The 21,249-nt window shown below is 42.1% G+C and overlaps 2 protein-coding genes across 11 annotated transcripts; both read left to right on the top strand.

Annotated features, from left to right (window-relative positions):
* The first annotated feature begins 114 nt into the window (after positions 1–114).
* LOC130525561 (ankyrin repeat domain-containing protein 31-like) lies at positions 115–10,182 on the top strand. Of its 7 annotated transcripts, none has more exons than XM_057032448.1 (12): positions 115–254; positions 1,858–2,104; positions 2,492–2,635; positions 2,726–2,868; positions 3,750–3,885; positions 5,943–6,088; positions 6,258–6,351; positions 6,496–6,592; positions 6,738–7,197; positions 7,276–7,416; positions 9,488–9,626; positions 9,871–10,182. In XM_057032448.1, exons 2-12 carry the CDS (start codon positions 1,879–1,881, stop codon positions 10,008–10,010), a joined length of 1,866 nt encoding a protein of 621 aa, XP_056888428.1. In that variant the 5' UTR covers positions 115–254; positions 1,858–1,878; the 3' UTR covers positions 10,011–10,182. The 7 variants fall into 7 exon arrangements, with proteins under 7 accessions (XP_056888428.1, XP_056888427.1, XP_056888431.1 ...); XM_057032447.1 differs by lacking the exon at positions 115–254 and adding an exon at positions 973–1,056; XM_057032446.1 differs by lacking the exon at positions 115–254 and adding an exon at positions 1,056–1,230 and having other exon boundaries at positions 2,495–2,635.
* Positions 10,183–10,365: 183 nt separating this feature from the next.
* Positions 10,366–19,984, top strand: gcnt4a (glucosaminyl (N-acetyl) transferase 4a). Of its 4 annotated transcripts, none has more exons than XR_008950516.1 (5): positions 10,366–10,509; positions 11,312–11,382; positions 11,673–12,738; positions 13,825–13,948; positions 19,034–19,984. XR_008950516.1 is itself a non-coding variant. In XM_057032453.1 (4 exons), the coding sequence occupies exons 1-4, from the start codon at positions 10,485–10,487 to the stop codon at positions 13,881–13,883; spliced, it is 1,221 nt and encodes a 406-aa protein (XP_056888433.1). In that variant the 5' UTR covers positions 10,366–10,484; the 3' UTR covers positions 13,884–14,934. The 4 variants fall into 4 exon arrangements, 2 of the variants coding, with proteins under 2 accessions (XP_056888433.1, XP_056888432.1); XR_008950515.1 differs by lacking the exon at positions 19,034–19,984 and adding an exon at positions 14,712–14,934; XM_057032453.1 differs by lacking the exon at positions 19,034–19,984 and having other exon boundaries at positions 13,825–14,934.
* Positions 19,985–21,249: the final 1,265 nt, after the last annotated feature.

The raw sequence follows: 21,249 nt of genomic DNA, 5'->3' as shown, positions 1-21,249 counted from the left end.
AGCGCTATGACCACGCCCCGTTACCTAGGCGACCACAACAAAGGGGCGTGGACAACGCGAGGACGCCTAATCTGACCACTCAGAGAGGCGGCCAAAATGTACAGCAGGGGCAACATGAGAGAGATTACAGTTTACATACTGGTTTTACTGGAGTTTACCTGGAATCGATTTATGATATTCTGACATCTCGCCACAGCTGCAGATGAACGTGTTTAAAGTTTTGATTATTTTCCGCTCAAAATTGTCATGTTGCGGTAAGAAAAACGCAAGAATGTCGTGTGGTATCTTGATTTACCGCAATTACAATTAGAAAACAAAACGAAAGAAAAAATCTCATTTTATTTAGGTGTAGATTATGATAAGACATCACATTGTTTTTTGTTTGTTGCAAACACTATCCTATATAGGACTTTTATTTAATCCCATGGCTTTTAGTTGTATTTGCGTTGGTTCCAGATCAAGGTCATAACTGAATCAGTCATTCAGTAACTAGTTTGTCCACTAACAGTCCAAATATACCTCAGAGATGTCCTTTTATTACTTTTTCTCCCCAGTTTATGTTGCCTTTGCCTATACACATCAATCACAAGTAGCGAGCATTTATATGTGAACACAGAAAGCATTTAGCCAGTGATTTGTATTGTAAGTTCTTTGACATAGGTTTGAATTAATTCTTACATTTTAACCAGGTCATATGCAAACCAGACCAGGTTCTTTTTTTTTAAAAGGACACTATAATTTAACAGTGTAAAAGGACCAGGTGCAAGATAAAATTAAGGATTTAAAGAAAAAAAACAGTAGCAGTTTTAATCCTTCCCATACTAACCGTTCAGACCAGTTGAATCTCTTTACATTATATTCACTAACGTAAACTTAACTACAACCATACCTACTGTACAGTATATGTTAGGTTTGGTCTGGATCTAGTCTCACTTGAGGAGCGCAGATCGCTGATCATCGTCTCTGTGGGTCGATCACTCGTCGATCTGTTAATAATGCCTCGGAACTCCGGCAGAGGAAGCTCGCGCTCAGTAGCGTTCCAGCCGGGAAATTTATGTTTGTGTTGTTTTTGTCCTAATTATGTTTTCTCTTTAAGATAATTATCTTGTAAGATGCTAGCACATGTTTACAACAATTACTCTTATTTTTCTCCTATTTCACGTGAAGGAAAAATGGACTTATTTCATGCTAACAGCAGTATCGACAATCATGCCCGTGTCACAGTGGCCAGTAATTAATTTCTTACCTGATAACTTTTTATACTTTAAAGTAAAATAAGACAAGCAGTCATTCAGAATTTCAGTATTAGAGTTTATGGAACTGACTTAAAAAAAGAGTTATTTAGCGCTGTCTTTTCCTTTGTAATGTATAATCAGGTTTAGCTGTTTGACTTAAGTTTGATTTTTGCTAATTCAAGACATTTTCTTGACTGGTTAATATACAGCAAAGAAAACCTTTTCATTTCAACATTCCAGGGCCAGTCCAAACAATGGAAACAGCTTTTACAACTATTCATTCAAGTTCTCAACTTTGCAGACGTCCTGAATCCTCATTTAATCCAGAGATTTCGTACAGATATGCTGACCTACTTTGCAAAACACTTCTATAGTGTTTTTAAATCTGTCAGACATCTGATCCTGTTCCCAATACTGAATACTGTTTTTAGACTTTAAGAAGCACTAAGTAAGACTAAGTTTTTATTTAGTATTCTTACATTTCTCCTTAGCTGTCAACATGCTGATTCTATTATACAGTAAACAGGATTTCCTGTTTTAGTCTATTAATTATTTGGTAGAATTGTGTGCAGTGTTTCAAGAGACCCTTTATCACCTTTATTTGTGTGTTTTAATTTTCCAGAACTCTGTAGATGACAGCTTGATGGCGCATGAGAAAAGCACAGAGTCAGAGTCAGACGATGACTCTGTAAGCTTGCTGTGCACTGTCAGTGCCTGCCAAAGCAGCCGGTCACCTGAAGACATGGAAGTTACAGAGTTAAACTCATCAGCTGGCAAGAAAGAGGAGAAAAGGGATCTGGAGGACCATCAGGTCAAACCACCAGAGTCTGTAACATCCCCCCAGTGCCCCAACGCAACGGCTCAGCTAGGTAATCACTCAGACAATCAGATGATTGTTTAGGCAAAGTAGAATATTGCTTAGAATAACATTTTAAGAAAGAAGGTTTAATGTGCAGTATGTTAGAAGTAATATAGATTCTGATTATCAGAGATTTATTGTCTGTGATCTATGAAAGCTGAGCAAACATTTTATTAGATTTTAATTATTTTCTTGATCATCCACCAGGTGGTGTGTTGTCCTTTTTTGTAATACTTATTTAGTTTATTTTTAGTAGATTGTACTGTTTTATCAATTCATTGCATTTTTTCTTTGCCTGTTGAGAAGTTTCTAACCAAACAACAGGAGCAGTTTTACCAAAACTGGCTCTTTGGTCTGTGTTGCCTAATTCTAAACATTTAACAGAATACATTTTCAGCAGCATTTCATTTCCCCAACAACATTAACAAGAGAAATCAAACTGGGGAGACGCTTCTGCATAAATTTTGCAAGAGAGGTGATGTAGCACAACTCAGGCTGCTAATTCAGGCTGGCATCTGCATCAACGCAGAAGATAATGCAGGTTTGCCACAATTGCTCCAACATCCTATACTTTTCCTTTGATTTTCATCATGAAACACAAAACTTAGTAAATATTGGCTACACGTGTCAGGCTGGACACCCCTCCATGAGGCCTGTTTGGTGGGAAATGTGGCTGTAGTTGAGGAGCTTTTGAAGGCTGGAGCGAATGTCCATGCCAGAAGCTTGGATGGGGTCACACCACTACATGATGCCGTCATGTCAGGACACTACGAGGTAAAATTACAATATGTTCAATTAAAATTACGGCTTTCAAACAATTAAAATGCTTTATCGGAAAAAGCACAGGACAGCTGTGGAGTAAATTAGATTAGAAAATTGCAATCTGTTATCAGTTGTTTCATTTTGCTCAGACTACTAAAGTTATTTTAATAAGTGTCATGAAAATAAAGACATCAGGCAGATAGGTCCAAACCAGCAGGCAGGCTAACAATAGTGGGTAAGTCAAAAAGGCAAGCTTAAACACAAAAAACAACAAACTGCTCATTAAAGACAGTCTGGCACAGAAGGGAAGTAGATTTAAATACTGGTGGAGACAGGAGGTGACAATCAGACAGGTGAGTACGATTAGAGATCAGGGAGGACGGAGGGTAAACTGGGAGGAGTTGGGGGACATACCACTACAGAATAAACCTATATATCACACAGTGCAGTCTGACCCAGATTCTGGGGCTGATAGAAAGTGATACATGTACCCTCCCCATGATGACTGATACATCCCCTTAACATGTGTTTCCACTGAACTGTAGAGCCAATGGTGTTTAAATATCAGAATAGAAATTAAAGTATTAAGTCGAGAGGGCAAATATTTTCTTTTCTGTTTTAAAATTTGCTGTTAAGTCGGTATAGCTGTGTGGTAGAGGATTTGACTGCATTTCTAGAGCTATCATTTGCAATTTCATTGGCGTGAGCTGACAATGATTAATAAAGTATGTCTTCTTCTTGCCTGTTGTTCATTTGAGCAACTTCCTTGAAGCCTTGCATTAGCTTTAACATTGTTTCAACTATCTAACCTATGAGTCACATTCGTTACAGACTCCATGTTGTAGAAATTAATCTGAAATGTGTTTGTTGTGCCTTATTGTTGTGCTGTGCAGGTGGTGAAGCTTCTCCTTGAGTACGGCTCAATCGTTACTGACAGGAATCTTGGGGGTCTCTGTGCTGTAGAAATGGCCAAAGAGTCGAATATCAAAGAGCTCCTGCAGGCTTCTGCTTTAACACAACAGAACAAAGGTAAAGCACAGAGCAACGCAACAGCTGTGGTTCAGTCTGTTCATATATTCTCTGAAGAGATAACAAGAGTTTTCTAAACTGTAAAGCAGTCTACCTGCAGTATTGATTAGCTTTACAGTGGATTCTGATGGAGGCGGTATTTCCTCCCCTTAAAAAGTGGCACAGAGCTGCTTTGCCACATATTTATTAAACTCCAAAAGACAAGTTCATATTTAGGCAAGCTAAAAGAGTAGATTGAGTTCCCTTTAAGGGGTAGTGCTAGCTCAGTCTGTGGCTGAAAAGCAGAGGGTTATCAGCTAAAGTCCCAGACAAAACATGGAAGGTTTTTCTGGTAATGGGAGGTGGGGCAGGGACACCTTCAAAGTACTGCCGAGGTATCCCTGAGCAAGGTACTGAACCTCAAAATGCCCACATAGGGCCCTGCTATGAGCTGACAATTCACTCATTTGCCTTTGTCCATATGTAGCTGGGATAGGCTCCAGCACCCTCTGTGTGACCCTCTTTGCTTTTTTCCAAGCAAAGAAAAAAAATTCCCTTTAGTAAAATTCACACTTAAATAAGAGAACAGAATTGTGGAGTAACATTACCGGTAAATCCATTTTAGGGTCCTGTTGGACTTTTTCAATACAATTTAAAAAATGTAAATGAACAAGTACGATTGTTTTTGGACAATATGTAGTTTATTGTCTTTAGATCCCAAAATCACAAACATTGTTTGCCTTGGAGGACTTAAAAGCTGCACAATTGTAACATGCTCTGTCTTTAGACCCTCAAACTGGGTCAGGAAAAACTTAAAACCCTTTCAGACAAAAGAAAAAACCTGAAAAGGAAGATGAGGGCTCCCTCTCCCTGGCACAGACAGACCTGCAGTAGATGCCGTATATACAGAAAATATCAGCAATAATCAGTATTATATACAGTATATGGAAATAAGTCCTGGGACCGAGGTGCATCTTCATACAGACTACGGCCTTTGTAGACAAAAACATTCCTTTAAGGATAAAGGATAAAAGACTATTGCTCCCACATCGGGGAAATTGCACGTTACAGCGGTAGCCTGTGGTGTACAATACAGAAAAGTACTAAAAGAAAAATAAAAGACTCTTATGTTATGTACATTGCTATGTACATTGTACAGTATATACAGAAATTAAAAATTGTAAAAATGTACAGGAGGAGTGTCGGACAGCGTGAGGAAAAAAATAAGGTGCAAATAAGATGTGCAAATAAGACATTTCAGAGGTAGGATGATTAGTTAGTGCAAATATGCCAACCCTGGGTTATTGGTGCTACAATTAAGTGTTGTGCATGTTGAACAGTCTTACGGCAGTTGGGATGAATGACCTGCGGTAACGCTCCCTTTTACACCGTGGGTGTAACAGTCTGCTGCTGAAGGAGCTGCTTAAGGCCCCCACAGTCTCGTGTAAGGGGTGAGAGGGGGTGTCCATAATTGATGTCAGCTTGGCCAACATCCTCCTCTCGCCCACCTCCTCAATGGAGTCCAGAGAGCAGTCCAGGGCTGAGCCAGCCCTTCTGACCAGCTTGTTGAGTCTCTTCCTGTCCCTCTCTGAGCTTCCACAGCTCCAGCAGACCACAGCGTAGAAGATCACCGATGCCACCACAGAGTCATAAAAAGTCCTAAGCAGTGACCTGCACACTCCAAAGGACCTCAGTCTCCTCAACAGATGAAGACGACTTTGGCCCTTCTTGTACAGGGCGTCTGTGTTATGAGTCCAATCCAGTTTGTTGTTGAGATGAACACCCAGGTATTTGTACTCCTCCACGATCTCAATGTCCAAACCCTGGATGTTCACGGGTGCAATGTGAGAAGCCTTTCTACTTTAGGAAATTATCTCAGCAATGTGCCTTGATCTTTGACACAGTTTGTGAAGTAAATGTGGATTCAAGATTCAAGAGTACTTTATTGATCCCTTTAGGGGGTGTCCATCAGGGAAATTAGCATGTTTAGCATGCAGGGATTTTACATGTGCATGCTTTTGTATGTACTTAAATGTGTGCAGGAGCTGTCACTTATTGAATTTCTGAGATTCTTTCAGGTGGCACATCCTCAGAGACTTACAGCCAGAGAGGCGTCAGGTGTGATAAGGCAGCAGATGTACATTTCAGAGAATCGTGTGTCACAGAGGGAGCCACAGAGCCTGGTGACATTCAGCTGGGTAACAAAGGCACAGACATTGATAATGTGAGTGCTCTTTCCTCCTCAGATACCCTCTGACTTAAGTGCTCATTAGCATCGGTCCAGGACGGATTAAATGTACCAAGACACAATGTCTCTTTCTAAGCAGACGTGACACGGGTGTGACCCCCGCAGCAACTTCATTGGCTGTCTCTTAACTGTCTGTTTCGAGCAGAGTCATTCAGACACTTTAACGGCGGTTTTGGAGGAGGTGGAGAGAAAACAAGCCGAAATATCAGCTTGGCTTCTGGAAGGTCTGCACGATACAGGTAGAGCAACATATTTGTCAAGTAACTCTGATATGTTCATTTGGATTTACTGGATTTACTAATGTTTTCCATTCCTGCAAAGACAACCATAAAACATGTACACATACATAAACGTACACACAGAGCGTGGCTGTTTTCTTTCAGACAGATATCATACTGGTTTAACACACATCCAGACTGTGCTGACTGAGGTGCTGGCCAAGCAGCATCTGCTAAAAGATAACCTCATCCAGAAATCCAGGTTTGAATGATTTCTGTTTTTTACTTGAGTGAATCTTGCTGAGTTTTTAAGAGATGACTTTGAGCTGAGAGTATTTTAGTTTACTGCGATTGTCATTGTTTTTTATAGCTCTTTACTAAGCAGTCCTGTTTAATTTTCTGGGCAGGACTGTTCCTAAATGCCTCCTGAAGCGCTTGTTTAAAGGCGACATCGTGCTGCTGGCAACACGTCAGCAGACTTTGGTGGAGATCCTTCAGAAGCAAATGGATTTGGTAAAGGCCTATGTAACAATGAAGGAGAAGCTTTCCACGCAGCCTACCAGTTGTCCGGAGATGGGCCAGAAGTCCATTGATACGTTAAAACCAGCACCTGATATTGTCAAGGAGCCTGCTGCTGCATCAGTCAGGAAGAACACTTTGACACGGAGGGATGTGCTGCCTGAGGAGGCCATCAGCCACCAGGGCAGCAGCCTAAAACCAGGAAACACCTCAGAGTGCATCAGCTTCAGGATGAAAGCAGGTGATGCACTGATACAGGGAAGTGCTGGGGACAGCAGCAGACATCTCTCTGAGCTAATACAGAGGGGGCTCATGGCACCTGGTAGTGTTCTACAACTGCAATTCAAGGTCAGAAAAAGTCTATTTTGGATTTTTTGTCGATCTCTAAATTTCCTGTGACAGCCCGCTCCTAATTTGGTCCTCTAGAGTCACTGGCATAAGGCTCACGTGCAAGCTAATGGCAGGATAAAGGACAGTAAAGGCAGAGTACACGTTGCTCCAGAACACTGGCTGGAGTCTATCCTTGGAAAAAACATCCCTGTGAGCTCAGCCTACGCCTGGGACAAGGTTAGACTTTATTTATCATTCAATTTGTTTTTGTTAACAGGAATGAATGAGACTCAATAATAACGGTGCCAATTGAAAAAATTAACTCTAAATGAACTGGCTGGTTCTCAGCTAAGCCAAATTAATTAGAAGAGTTCCTGGACTACTAAATAGAGAAGTAAAAGGAAGGTCAAATGAATTCCTTAATGTAAAGGTAAACCAGTTGAAACAGGTTTTTAATCTCTGAGGGATTTTACACGAGTTAAATGACTTGCAATCAGCACAAGTGCAGGTTTCCATCTATTAACTCTACTGTATATTCAATCCAGTTTGTAATATTTTGAGTTCTGTAGCAAAGGTACAAGCGGTGACCAGGGGAGAGTACTTCACAGGAAGTGTGTCATTGATCGAAATTGTTGTGTTTGAGCGTGTCTGACCTTCCTCACCAGTTAACCTAAACAAAGCCTTTTGGTCTGTGGTTTTTGACAGTTAAATCATGTTTCAGATAAACAATGTGCTTGGTCCCACTTTCTGCTAACTGGTGACAGGATAGAAGCAAGACAGCCTCGGCTTTAGAGGGAGGGTTTTTGAGTGACAGCTTGCATTGAAGCGTTTTACTAAAATTCTGACTGTAAATGTGTAACCCCTGTTCAAAACAACATTCCTCTCCCCAAAAAGTACAGTTAGCCCCATATATTTGGACCCAAGTTTTGTTATTTTAGCAGTTTAGCGAAACATATTTAGGATTCAGTTATAAAATGAATATGAGCTTAAATTGCGGACTTTGATGGTTTCTGGAGTAATATCTTTAATATGCAGCCGCTTGTTTTTCAAGGAAGTGAGGAAATTGAATGCCTGACAAAAAAGCTTTTCCGTGGGCTACACAAACTCTTACACATTAATTCATTTTAACTTAAGCAGTTAAGTCTAGAACTGATTTCAGTCTTGGCATTTGCATTTGGATGTGCCATGTGAGTAAAATAGACCCACCTTTAGGTTGGAAAAATACAAAGAATCCATCATAGAGATAGTGGAAATGATAAGAGAAGCTAGATCTGCAGTTTGGAACATTCTGAGAAAGAAGGAGTAAATACAGAGGGGTCACCACAAGGTGCAATTCATGAATTAGCCTCAGAAGCATACAGATCAGATTAGACTTGGCCAAAGAACATCTGAAGGAGCCAGCCCAGTTCTGGAACAGCATTCTATGGACAGCAGAAAGGAAGATCACACTGTACCTGAATGATGGGAAGAGAAGGCTTCTGTGAATGATGGGGACATCGAGGGCAGGCACGGCTGCCGGTGGTACTGGGACACCAGTGTGTAGTGACTGGAGACAGAAGCAGGCAGATGAATTCTGACAAACTTTGTGCACAAAAGCTTTCACAGCAAAAACATGCAATATTCTGCATCGGATCTCCCCCCGAGGGAGCCGGAATATTACTGAAGACAGAACACGAGGCTGAAAGACCCACAATAAAGCACCAGAGACCAGACAAAGCATCACACGGGAGGAAACCAGCGTTTGGTGATGTCCATGCTTTCCAGTCTTCCCAACTAAAGGGGGCTCAGGATGTCCTGGCTTATACTGTATTTCAAAATGTACATTTGCTCGGTCAACACACTACACATCTATAATGAATGAAATCTGCTTTCTTGGTTTCATCTTATTACATTGAACTTCATTACTGATTTTGAATGAAAATCTAAAAAACAATTAAAATGATTTGAAGACATGTAGTATTTTGCTATGTGGACGACATCTGGAGGACTGGGATCATTATTTGACGTTAATTGAAGATCACACAGACCTTTCTTGTCGTATCTGTTGGTATCTGGTGGTTGTTCCTGGTCTGCTTGTAGAGCTCTGTGGAGACAGAAGAACACAGCATTAGACTCTAAATTATTGATTTTTCACTCTGCAACAGCAGCACACATCTAATGCGTCTCTTCCATCTCATTAAGAAGGAAAAAGTGTCCCGTTGTTCCAGAGCAATGCTGTTGAACCTCCCCGCACTTTTCTTGCATTAGTACAATTCATTTCCAATTTATTTTCCGAACGATATCTGATGGGCTTCTTCCACGTCTTCAGGTGATGTTCAGAGACAAGCCGTTGTCTCATTACTTATTAAACACGGAGTCTGCTGGCCACCTGCCGCAGACATGTTCTGAGGACCATGTTGATGTTCAGCGCTGCCAGGCAGGAGCTCCTCTGGAGCCGACTCTCACGGGTCTGTACTTCCTGTCTGCTGACGCCTATAACCCACATACATCCTGCCATCACCCCGTCCTCGTGGACAAGACAGCAGCTGCTGATGCGTTTCTTTTTCTTTGTCAATAATTAATCACCTGCCACGTAGGTCTTCAGTCCGCTGAGGACCACCCCCAGATTACCACTTTTAAAAGAATCTCATTTTCATAATGAAGTGTGTATGGTTAGGGGTGTTTCTGAAGGGATTTTGTTGTGTTCTGCAGAGGCCTCCACCCTCGGGCTTATGAGGAACATCCGAATAATCCATTTGGTGAATGATGGCGAACTGATGCCCACTGCTTTGCTGGAGCGCCACTGGGAGAAACTGTTGAAAATGGACTTTTCAGAGTGTGAAGACTGGTGAAAGCAACTGTTTTTGTTGTAATTTGTGTGTCTAGTCACCACAGGTTAAATGAGATCAAGGAGTGTGTGTCCCAGTGTTCAGAAGGTTCTGTTTGAATCTCACTCATCCATTCATCTGTTCAAGTCTTGTCATTATTACTATGAATAAAACTTAAATTCAATGAATGAATAAAGACTTTAAAAGGTGTTTTATTTTACTTGACCTGCTGGTAGAAACTGTCTGCTGTGGCTTTAGGAAAATTTGAGGATAATTCCATTCACGTTTGTTGTTCAGCTAAACAAACAGTAAACATGAACACATGAACCTGTTTACTGAGGGTGGTAACGACCATCTTCAGGCAGTGGGAAGTGGATATATCAGGTGGTGGGGGCCGTGGGCGGACCGATGCCGACCGAGGGGTGACCGACTCTCCCACCCTCACCCTCGCTCCTACAGGCTCCAGCACTCCTGTCCCCGGTAACACGCACGGGTCTCATGACCGCAGGACTCCGCCGAACTGGTAAGTTTTCGGCTTCCTCACCTGGTTAATGTGTCCCTGCGAGAAAAGCTGCCGGTGCGATTCCTGCTGAGGAGGAGAAAAAGCTGTTTGAGACGGAAAAGGTGACGTTTCTGTAACTGAGCTGCTGTTAGAAGCGATCGGCCGAAAGTGGAAAACATCTGGAAAACATGACAATTGTCCGGAAACAGGAATTCTCTCTGGGTTTTTTTTTTCAAAATCGTTTTACACTAAAGTTATATTAACCTTATTAGGAAGTTTCATGTAGTAAAATAAATTATACATTTGTAAGTATTTTTGTTCATTACTTTCTCCGTAGTTATTTACAGATGAATCCGTTAAATTTAAAAACAATGTATTTTTGTTAATGTAAAGGATGTTTTTTATAGGATATACGGACTTGGTGTACTGGTTAAGAACGGATGCATGCACTGCTTATACGGGTACAGAGGATAAATGGAATGGCTATAGTGACAGACTGGCTGAATAGACTGGTAATTGAGGGCTAAAGAGCATTATTTGAGAGTTTATATTGGGACAAAGACTAACTGGACTGGTTATACTGGTACAGTTAGGACAGACCGGTTATGCAGAAGCGGGGAGGATAAACTGATTACTGGGATATTGACCTGTAGATTCTAGTGTCATATCCTAAAGTCTTATTTAACTAAAGCAAGATTTCCTCCTCTTCCCCCTCATATTTTGAACATGTTTACTTAATGTTAATGATGCTGCTACCTTGCTCCCTTTTCTCTCTCATCTGGCCTATTCTTCATCATAATAAAGGAATCGTTTTTATGTTCAGGTTGTTCTGTGGAGCTGTTGGAGAGGTTTTCATGGAGAGGGAGCAGCTCAAGGTCAACTTTACAAAGCAAGGTAACACAAGGGGTTTGGAGCATTGGGAGGAACAATTGATATAAATGTGAACACTACTAAAGCGATGTGCTTTAGAAGCTACATGTCCTGACAGTATCTTAATGAGAAGAAGAGGAACTAAAACTGTGTCTTATGACTGTCAGGATAATTAATTCAGGTTGAAGCTAAAAAGCTAAAATGGCATCTAAGTAACACGATAACATGATATCCTCTTTCAAAGGGTAGGTCTGTAGATAGATTACACTTACTGATGCCAGAGTGTTGATTCCTCTTTTATCCCTTTGTTGTAGAATGAAAATAAGATGTATCCTCTACTACATAGATTGAGGCACAGGTGCTTCCTGTTTTCTCTGTCTCTGCTGGCCGTCTGCTTGCTGAAGCTGGTCTACGTCAGGGTGACAGTGCGGGACAACATCTACATTGAGCCCTATGGAATCACCGTGGGCTTATCCAGCATCCACGCTCACAGATATGACGTCAACTGCACCGCCATCTACGAGCTTGACCCTGTGGAGATAGGCAAATCTCTGGAGATAAAGCGGAAAGTCATTGTTAATGTGGACGATGACGCCACCATTGACTTAACCTCAGACTGTCGAACATTTATCAAAACAAGGGGCTACGATGAGGTGCCGGTGCGGGAATCAGAGAGGAGCTTCCCCTTGGCTTATTCTCTTGTGGTGCACAAGAATGCACCCATGGTGGAGCGTATCCTCCATGCCATCTATGCACCTCATAACATTTATTGCATTCACTATGACCACAAGTCCTCTCCAGCATTTATAAAAGCTATTCAGAATTTAGCTCACTGCATTCATAATGTCTTTATCGTCTCAAAGTTGGAGTCTGTGGAATATGCTCACATCAGCAGGCTGAATGCTGACCTAAACTGCCTCTCTGACCTGCTGAGGTCAGAGGTCAAGTGGAAGTATGTCATCAACCTGTGTGGCCAGGATTTTCCTCTCAGGACAAACTATGAACTTGTGATGGAGCTAAAACAGCTAAATGGCAGCAACATGTTGGAGACCAGTCAGCCCAGTGAACTGAAGAAGCAACGTTTCCTCTTCCAGCATCAGTTGAAAAATGTGCCTTACGAGTACCATCGTATTCCTGTCAAGACCAAAGTGGCCAAAGATTTGCCCCCTCACGGTATCGAGGTCTTCATGGGCAGTGCATACTTCGTCCTTTCACGGGATTTCGTGACTCACATAAACAACAACCAGCTGGCCAAAGACTTCCTGGCCTGGTCTGCTGACACATACTCACCAGACGAGCACTTCTGGGCCACCCTGGTCAGAGTCCCAGGGGTGCCCGGACACATTCCCAGGTCCGAAGCCGACATTACAGATCTGAAAAGTAAGACACGACTCGTCAAATGGAATTATTTAGAAGGAAACCTCTACCCAGCCTGCACGGGCACCCACATGCGCAGTGTGTGCATCTACGGCGCTGCAGAGCTCCGCTGGCTGCTCAGCTTTGGCCACTGGTTTGCTAACAAATTTGACCCCAAGGTGGACCCAATTCTGATTAAGTGTTTGGAGGAAAAGCTAATGGAAAGACGTCATAATTTGCACACCTTAAACACTAGCGGCTGACTCTGCGTGTACGACCGACCAAACCATTAAACATATCTTCAGAATCAATTTGCCAGTATTGATTTCCATCGTTCTTGGCTTTGATTTTACAGTTTTTTTTACCGTTTATTGAGTGAAGGAGTGCCGATGTTTTCCCTTCTTCTCGCATTTTTTCTTTTTCTTTAAAGATTGGGAAATGTGCGGGGAAAAATAATTCAAATTAAATGAAATTTCTCAAAGAGTGACGCTTGTTACGATTAGCGTAGCTCAGGTAAACATGCGGTACTGTCAGCACTAGTCTGTTGGCCTGGGTCATCAGTCAGTTATTTTCTCATTTTTAGCATTTAAAACGTAAGTTTAAAAAATACAGAAAAGTTTTGGCCAATACTCAGAACTTGTTCCCGCAGAGGTAAATCCTCAAACTTCTCATGACTTTGGTAATGTGTTAATCATTAACACATTTGATTTTGACAAAATCGTGAGAAGTTAATTGTTCATATAAATGTGTTGGAGTGCTGGGAAAGCAGCACAGAACAGTCTCAAACAGCTTGAACAGACTTTGACTGTATGTGTGTTTGTTCCTGTTTTTCATTTGCTGCAAACAGTTGCTGTTTTCTTCAGTTTTATTGATGTGTTGGAAGAACCTCACTTACCACAAACAAAGCAGTGAACTATTCCTTCAAGGCCAAACAGTGACATTTTTCCTGTAAACATGAAATAACTCCTGAAAGGAAAATGTGTTTTTACCAGTCTAATTAGAAGATGATGGGGTATCCATCTAGTTGTTAGTCAAGCGTCTGTTTTGTTCCTCATTCGGTACTTTAATAACCTCTGATTTTTTTCACACATACGACTGGTCACAAGCAAGAAGCTAAAGAAGAGACAGAAGCCTTCAGTCGCCACAACTCATCTGGTCAAAACTGCTGAGTCTTCAAACCAGTGGAGGTTTGACTGTTCAAAGAAAAGGCTGGGCAGGACAGAAGAATAAGCAAGTGAGTCGGCTTCAAATGGATTCCAATGGGCTACATTTGGTTTAATGTGGATGCTGCCTTCATGGCAGTCAGTTTGGGTCATTTACAGATAGACTGAAACACGATCTAGCTGTATAGAAAAGTAACACAACCTGACTATGTTGTGGCAGCGGCAGCAGGTGGTGGCTCCGCGGTCGTAGCTCAGTTTTCCGTTTGACTGGCAGGTAAACAGACATCAGCTGTTGCGTCTTACAGGAAGGCTCATAAGGAAAGAGATGCACTGGGGCCACAAACCTTCCCCACAACATCAGTGTTGACCAAAGAGACAAACGGTCCTGTCTTTCAGGAAAGTTAGAAGAGCATAGCAACAGAAATATCTCCTTGAGATGCTTCCTGCCTGTGTCACCAGTCTGAGGCCAGTCTGACGCAGACCTCGATCCGCTGTCAGATGTTTGAGTGGTTTCTTTAGCCTCTTTAAAGTCTCCCTACAGCATCTCAGTGGGATGAGATCTGGTGTTGGATTCAGGTTTTCCAGGACTCTCCAGCCAGTTCTTGGTGGATTTACAGGTGTGTTTTGGGTTCGCAGGGTCCCGTCCTGCTTCAGTTCTTATTTTTAACACATGTTCTCACATGTTCCTCAAGCCTTCTGTGACACACAGTAGAACTGGTCAGGTCCTGGTGCAGCAAAGCATCTCCAAACCACAGTGCTTCCTCATCCTCATGTTTCTGTTGGAAAGCAATATTTCCTCCTGTCACTCCTCTCATCAACTTTCAACTTTTTCAGGCTCCTTCTGATTGAAGAGTCACTTTCGTATCAACAGCAAGAATCTTCTGCAAGTCCCCTGATCACATTTTAGAGCTTTTGGAGGCTTCTTTAGCATCTAGAGGTCTGCTCTCAGGGTAAACTTGCTTGGACAGTCAGACATGTTAATGGTTGTTTTTAATGTTCTTTGTTGTTCTTGTTTAATGTTTATTTGACAATAAAAAAAAGGCTGATTTAAAATTAATCTGAGATCTTTTTAAATCCCTCGCCCAATTTATAAGATGCTCCAACCTAATTTGTCCTATTTTTTCCTCACTAAAAATTGAATCAAGATTACATTTTACATATGAGTTAAAAGTCTTTGCTTCAGTTTCACTTTTTTAGTCATATAAATCAAATGTCCCAGTTCAGTCATGTTAATATTTAGCATCTATTTGTCCAAATGTTTAAAAAACAGTCTCTCCTAGAGGGTCACTGATAATGTTCACCTAAGTAAGTTAGTCTATATGAGTCAAGTATTTTTGAGATTACAGCAATAACTACAATAATATCATTGTCTAAAGTGCAAACACTCACCAAGTGTCATTAATTGATGAGTTCCATTCAAAGCAAGTTACATTAGGCTGCATAATGGGAGTCTTATAAATTCAACACAAGGCGCTTCGTCCATTTATGGGCCTTCATGACGATCAATATGAAAAAGCATATTTGGTGCTATCGTAGTGAACCTGTGTGATAGGGTTCAGTGCTGCTGCAATAACACTAATGGACTTTGTATTGTTTCCACTTCTGCCTTAATGCCTTTTCTAATGTTCCTACTTCTTTCTTCATGAGGACAGCGCCACAACGCTAAGCGGCTCGACCACATTCAAGCTTCTTAATGTGTCACCTACATAGAAATGTTTGTGGTTGCGGTTAAAGCAGCTCAGGGCTCACATTAGCTGTCATTGTGGCTCATGGAAGTAGTAAAAGTTTTTCTCTGTTGTTCCTCCACTACACTGGTCTCAATAAGAGGGATTCATGGCTGCTGAACAGTGCGGAGGGTCTGCAGAGATTAGGTGTAATCTGAAGAGCCCCCCCCCCAACCCTGCAGCTCTATCCACAGGTACCATGAACAATAAGCATCATTCTTTCTCTGAGCACTGGTATGTCCAGCAGCTCTTATTTCAGCATCTCCCTCCTATGTGACTTCTTAGAGGACACTTTTTTCGTTTCCATTAGACATCTAGCTGGCATAAATCTGTCACATCAGCTTGCTAGCTCACAAATATATGACTCACAGTAGCACTTTGGCCACTTTAATCAACATCATTTGATGTTGGAAATCATTGCTTATTGTTAAATGCTCTCTGAGGTTACACCCTTGATGTTTTCAAGTAGAATCGTTTCACTGCTTTTTTCACTGAGAGCTTCTTCATTTTTTTATTCCCATAATTGGCTGAATTGTGACATACTTACCACAGTTGGATCGTAATAAGCAATCATGTGAAGGGCAACAATGTATAATGGACTGGATAGTGTAATAAGAACTGCCATCTTTACAGAACACCAGACCCCCCACTTTGTGAGTGTATATACATGGTTATGTGGTTTTTGTTAACTCTTTTACAGCTTGTTGAAGAACATCCTGATAATGACCACATTGTCTGTGGGTGATCTCTGATTCTCTCCTAATAGAAAGTGTGCTTAATGTGTTGTAAACCTCCACACCAGCCCCTCGGCTCTTCAGCTCTGCCCAGTTCCTGCAACGATGACGCTTCCTGTGTTGATGTTGACGTCCAGGCACACCTCAGTGGAACAAGCCGTCTTTGTGCCTGAAGACTAACTAAAAGATTAACAATTTGTGTGTGTGTGCGCGCGCATGCGGGCATGTGTGTGTGTGTGTGTAGGGGCTTTTGTGTGGATAAATTCCCCGCGTTGCACTTGTGTTTATCAGTATTTTATTTTTATTAGTGGAACTGAGGACAGTTAAAAGATTTACTGGCTCTGTTTTCAGTGTTTACTCAGAGAAATTTTAAAAAAGAAGGATCCAGCCAGAGAAGTAACATGATTCTCTCCAATCTTGGGCTTTTGGCCCTCCTCCTCTCCGCTGTCACAACCCTGAATAGAGTTTAAAAAACTACCCTTGGTGTTTCAAAAATTTGACACAGAAATTGGATGACTTTTTCTGTTATTCACTGGAACATATTCAGTTTCTCAATCATCCTGATGGATGCAGATGATTTTATCAGCATTAAAAAGAGGTTTTATACGAACAAAGTTCTTCTGCGAAGCGTGGCACTGGTAGCATAAAGGGAGCCTTGTCTGCGAAGGCAGCTACTGTGTACAACTAACACCTCACCACTGAGGTAATTGCCTGGAATGAGTGAGTCCACTATATGTGATAACTTGTCTCACATCCTCCTCTCTGGGCTACTTACAAGAGACTCATTATAAACCTTCCTTAAAAAGTCTCCTGTTTTTTATTGGAGGCTTCAGAGGGATTATAGATTATAAATATGAAGCTTCTGAAGCCTCATGGATTAAATCTTTTTGATGTTAGTCAAACTATTAACTTCATGACTTCAGCTCAACTAAGGGCAGTCATTTACAATAGCAGGCTGATTTTTCTGCAGTCAGTGGATTTAACTTGTAATAAATCTGTAGAAATGTGTTTGGTTTTTGTGCACAAACCACAATAATCTACACAGCTGATTCACACACAGTCTGTTTGGTCTCATCCATAAAGTGTCCAGAAATTTTTCTCATGATGACCGAAGGCTCTGGGTTTTCCTTCTCTTCCAGGTTTGACCAACTAACTGCCAAGTCACAGTGGGTGCTGGGCACCTTTGGCCAAAGCCTTCTTTGCCAACCTCCAGACCGGTTTTGGACACATTTTGGAATTTGGGAGTTGGCAGTGGAGATGCCCCTGGAGCAGGGCTGGTTCCACTTGTACCGAGGGGAAAATTCCATCTTGATTGGGTGCCCATGACTCCTGGTGGAGTGTGGAGGTCCGTGCTCTGGGGTACCCACACAAAGTGTCCATTTAAGATCAAATTGGCTGTGGTCCAGGTATGCGTGGGCTTGTGTACGTAGGCCTGCATGAAAAGTAAGTGTGTGTTTGTGTGATGGGGATGATCATGCTGCGTGAGGGTATATTTGCGAGTGTCTTGTGAATGAGTGTGATTATAAGTGTGGACGACTTGGCTCTAGCATTGCCACCCCTTCAAATTGTGCGAGTAGTGTGTTGTGTCTTACGGGGCAGGTCCTGGTGGCCTCCTGGGGGCTGTGGTCTGTGGGTGCTTTGGTCACTCTGATGTATGGTGGGCCCTGAGGTGGAGGTCGCCTGGTGTCCTTTGCTGTTCTGCCCTGGGTTTGGGATTGTGGTTGTCAACAGACTGGTTGGCCCTTACATGTCTGTTCTGCCCGGCAGGGGTCATTGGGTTCTCTATCTCTCTGTGCTGCTTGGGGCCAGCTGCCTGGGTGGGGCTACAGTGTCCCGGTATTACTAATCAGTACAGCAAACTTGACATACACACATTACACGGACGTACACACACCGTATCTCTATAGCTACAGATCTGCATCAAACATAAGCAATCGTAGAGACAACCTTTGGCTGCAGTTTCACACTTGTGAAAGGTTCATTGGGTGGTTAGAAGGCTAATTGAGTCGTTTGTGGTTGCTTGTTTTCAGTGTTGCTGTCGTCTGAACTTGTTTATTATCACCATCGTGTGCTGTTAAAGGATGTTCAAGTATCAGTGTACAAGATTTGAATACACATGTTTGTGGGTCCATAGCGGCAGATGTATGTGTGGGAAGTTGGCTTTTGACTGGTTTCAAAGTCAGTTCTTTTTGCATTGTTGCCTTTTCTTAAATTTCTCTTCTCTCTCGGCTTGTCTGGAGTTGTGTTTCTTAATACTTTTGTGTCTTCATCCTTTGAAACTGATTGTAAGTTTACTTTTAGCAGATCAAGATACATTTGAATAGTAAGATGGTTGCATCATTTGTATATTTTTTTAGACAGCACTTGTGTCCATTCTGCTCCTGGATGTTATTCTTTCCCACGAAGGTGCTCCTGGAAGGATGCTCTGATAAACTGTTTGATCAACAGCTGGTTCCAAACTCGGTTTGTAGAAAATCTCATGAGACAGATTAGAAATCCGTGAGACACAGTATATTGGACACATCCCATCATGCATTCCCACTGGATTTAAGCGGTGTGTACTGCCATCTACTGGTGGGCCGCAGTATATATAAACAATTCTAACATGCATTTTAAATCATTGAAATGGCAAATTAGGATTAAAGCTGCATTAAATTCCACTCTCATTTTTATGTATTTTCTGTTCCGTTTATTGCAGGCCACACGTACTGTCGCACTACTGATTGATGTCATCAGTGCAGCATGTTCCAGGCTTTTGAAAAATGGAAGGAAATGATGTATTTTCATGTTTTACTGCCAATGCCAGCACGGCTCAGGAGACACGGACCAAGAGACAACAAATCAATGACTGTGATTAAAACTTGACTAATCATCAAAGGTCATCCTGTCACTTCTGGCCATCTACTAACCCGCTGGAAACAATGACTCACATGGAAACGTTACTCAGCTGGAAAATAAATCAGCTGATGTTGAAGACTGGCAATAATTATGGTGGTTTAAAATAGTTGTAATTTAGGATACTGCGAAGTTAGTGATTACTTTGGTGGTCCCTCTCGCCAGTTTCCTCCTACCGTCAAATAAAGTGGGGGTGAGAGGTGTGTGTCCTGTGCTGGACTGGTAACCAGTGCTGCTATATCCCAGCATGCAGCACTGGTCACTGGAGTGAGATCCGAGAATTGCATTGTGACTTTAACTGGACTGCAGAATACAGAGGAAGAGTCATTACCAATATCATGACAAAGCTAGTAGGAAGCGTAAATGCACACGTTTCAGTGAAGTGTGAAGGTGAAGGCGTCGCAGGTCACAGTTACACCTGTGAACAGACACCACTGTTGCGCTGTGGTCGTTGCAGAGAAAGAGCTCGAGTGGACAGCGCCACCTACCTGGACTTCAGGGATGTTACAACGAAAACAAAAGGTTTAACGTGTTGTTGATGAGATCTGGTGTGTTTAACGTTATAATCAACTGTGTTTACCATGTATCATGTATGGCGACATACATGGAATTTGACTCTGACGCAACATGTATCCCAATACACAGGACAACAAATAGCAATTTGTATTACATATTTGCATAAGTGCAGCCATGCCTAAATATTCTGTACAGATCTGTTGTTGATCTTTGTATCACAAAATGTTAAAGATGAGGTCACAATAAAGCTCATTTTTAAATTAATGATTTGGAGAGATGTCTCTCCTGATTGAGCATAATTTTCTGACATCTGATGGGTGAAATAGAAAACACTGATTATATCTTAAAGTGATGAATGATAGAAGTGGAAAAAACAGGTGTAAGTGCCAAATGGCTGAACAAATAGGTCGGGATATCTCCAAGACTGCAGCGGCTGTTCCCAGTCTGGTCAGAATCTATTAAAAGTGATCAAGGAAGAACATCTGATCCAGCGATCGAGCTAGCTTAAATTGTTCACAAAGGTAATGCAGGCTCTGATGTCTGAACAAACACTCATCACAGTTTGATGCACATGTGTCTGCAGACCGGTCAGGGGGCTTCTGCTGATCACCAACAATGGGAATGTTAGGATCACACCTGCACCACAGAGGAATGGAAGCACGTGGCCTATCTTGATAAAGCACACGTCACGCGGTTAGCGGGGTGCATGAGCGTCACTTAGAGCACCAGATGCTCTATGGGAAGGAGACCTGCCAGGGGAGTCATTGTGATTCTTTGGACAATGTTCTGCTGGGAAACCTTGTGTCCTGCCACCCGTGGGGATGTGCGTTGACTCCTACCATGTGCCCTGATAGTCATAGTCTCTCTTGGCAGAAAAATGCAGCCTGGCACATCAATCAATCAATCAATCAATCAATCAATCAATCAATCAATCAATCAATCAATCAATCATCAATCAATCAATCAATCAATCAATCTTTATTGATATAGAGTCATTTACAATCAAACTTGTTTCTAGGCACTTTACAGAATCCCAGGGCCTGACCCCAAACAAGCAACAGGTTATGGTTATGTTTCATTCATTCCTTGGACTTGGAAGACAACATGTCAGCTATGACCAGTAGCGGTACAGCAGCTGCTCATTCGGTTTCGTTTCATTCGTTTGGTGTCATTATGATAAGAATGAGTCATGACATCGCTGGTTCCAGACATGATGAGTATGACACAGGTCCAGGTAGGACTGTGCAACACACAACTGTGTGTTCTGGTTATCCTACCTGGGTGGCTTCTGGCAGGGTGAGACATTCAGAGGAGTCATGCTGGCTGTAGAGCAGAGTGTTCATGTAGTACTCCTGGGCCAGATTCTCCAGCTGTGCCTTGCTAACATCTGCCAGGAAGTCCACTGGGAAATTCATCTCCGAGAGAACTGAGAGCAGGAAGAAACAGGAAGAAACCTTGAGCAGGACCAGGCTCATGTAGGGGGACCCTCCTGCTGATGGGGGT

Source organism: Takifugu flavidus, chromosome 5 (assembly GCF_003711565.1).
Source record: "Takifugu flavidus isolate HTHZ2018 chromosome 5, ASM371156v2, whole genome shotgun sequence".
NCBI lineage: Eukaryota > Metazoa > Chordata > Actinopteri > Tetraodontiformes > Tetraodontidae > Takifugu > Takifugu flavidus.
This window is presented reverse-complemented; position numbering and strand designations above follow the sequence as displayed.

Bases quoted from the DNA above. Each gene is read 5' to 3' on its own strand.
- LOC130525561 (XM_057032445.1), top strand. From the start codon at position 1,123: ATGTTTACAACAATTACTCTTATTTTTCTCCTATTTCACGTGAAGGAA. The intron at 6,089-6,257 runs GTGAGTGCTCTT...TGTTTCGAGCAG, and splicing joins AAGGCACAGACATTGATAAT to AGTCATTCAGACACTTTAAC. The intron at 6,593-6,737 runs GTTTGAATGATT...TTTTCTGGGCAG, and splicing joins AACCTCATCCAGAAATCCAG to GACTGTTCCTAAATGCCTCC.
- gcnt4a (XM_057032452.1), top strand. From the start codon at position 10,485: ATGACCGCAGGACTCCGCCGAACTG. The intron at 10,510-11,311 runs GTAAGTTTTCGG...TTTTATGTTCAG, and splicing joins CGCAGGACTCCGCCGAACTG to GTTGTTCTGTGGAGCTGTTG. The intron at 11,383-11,672 runs GTAACACAAGGG...CCTTTGTTGTAG, and splicing joins GGTCAACTTTACAAAGCAAG to AATGAAAATAAGATGTATCC.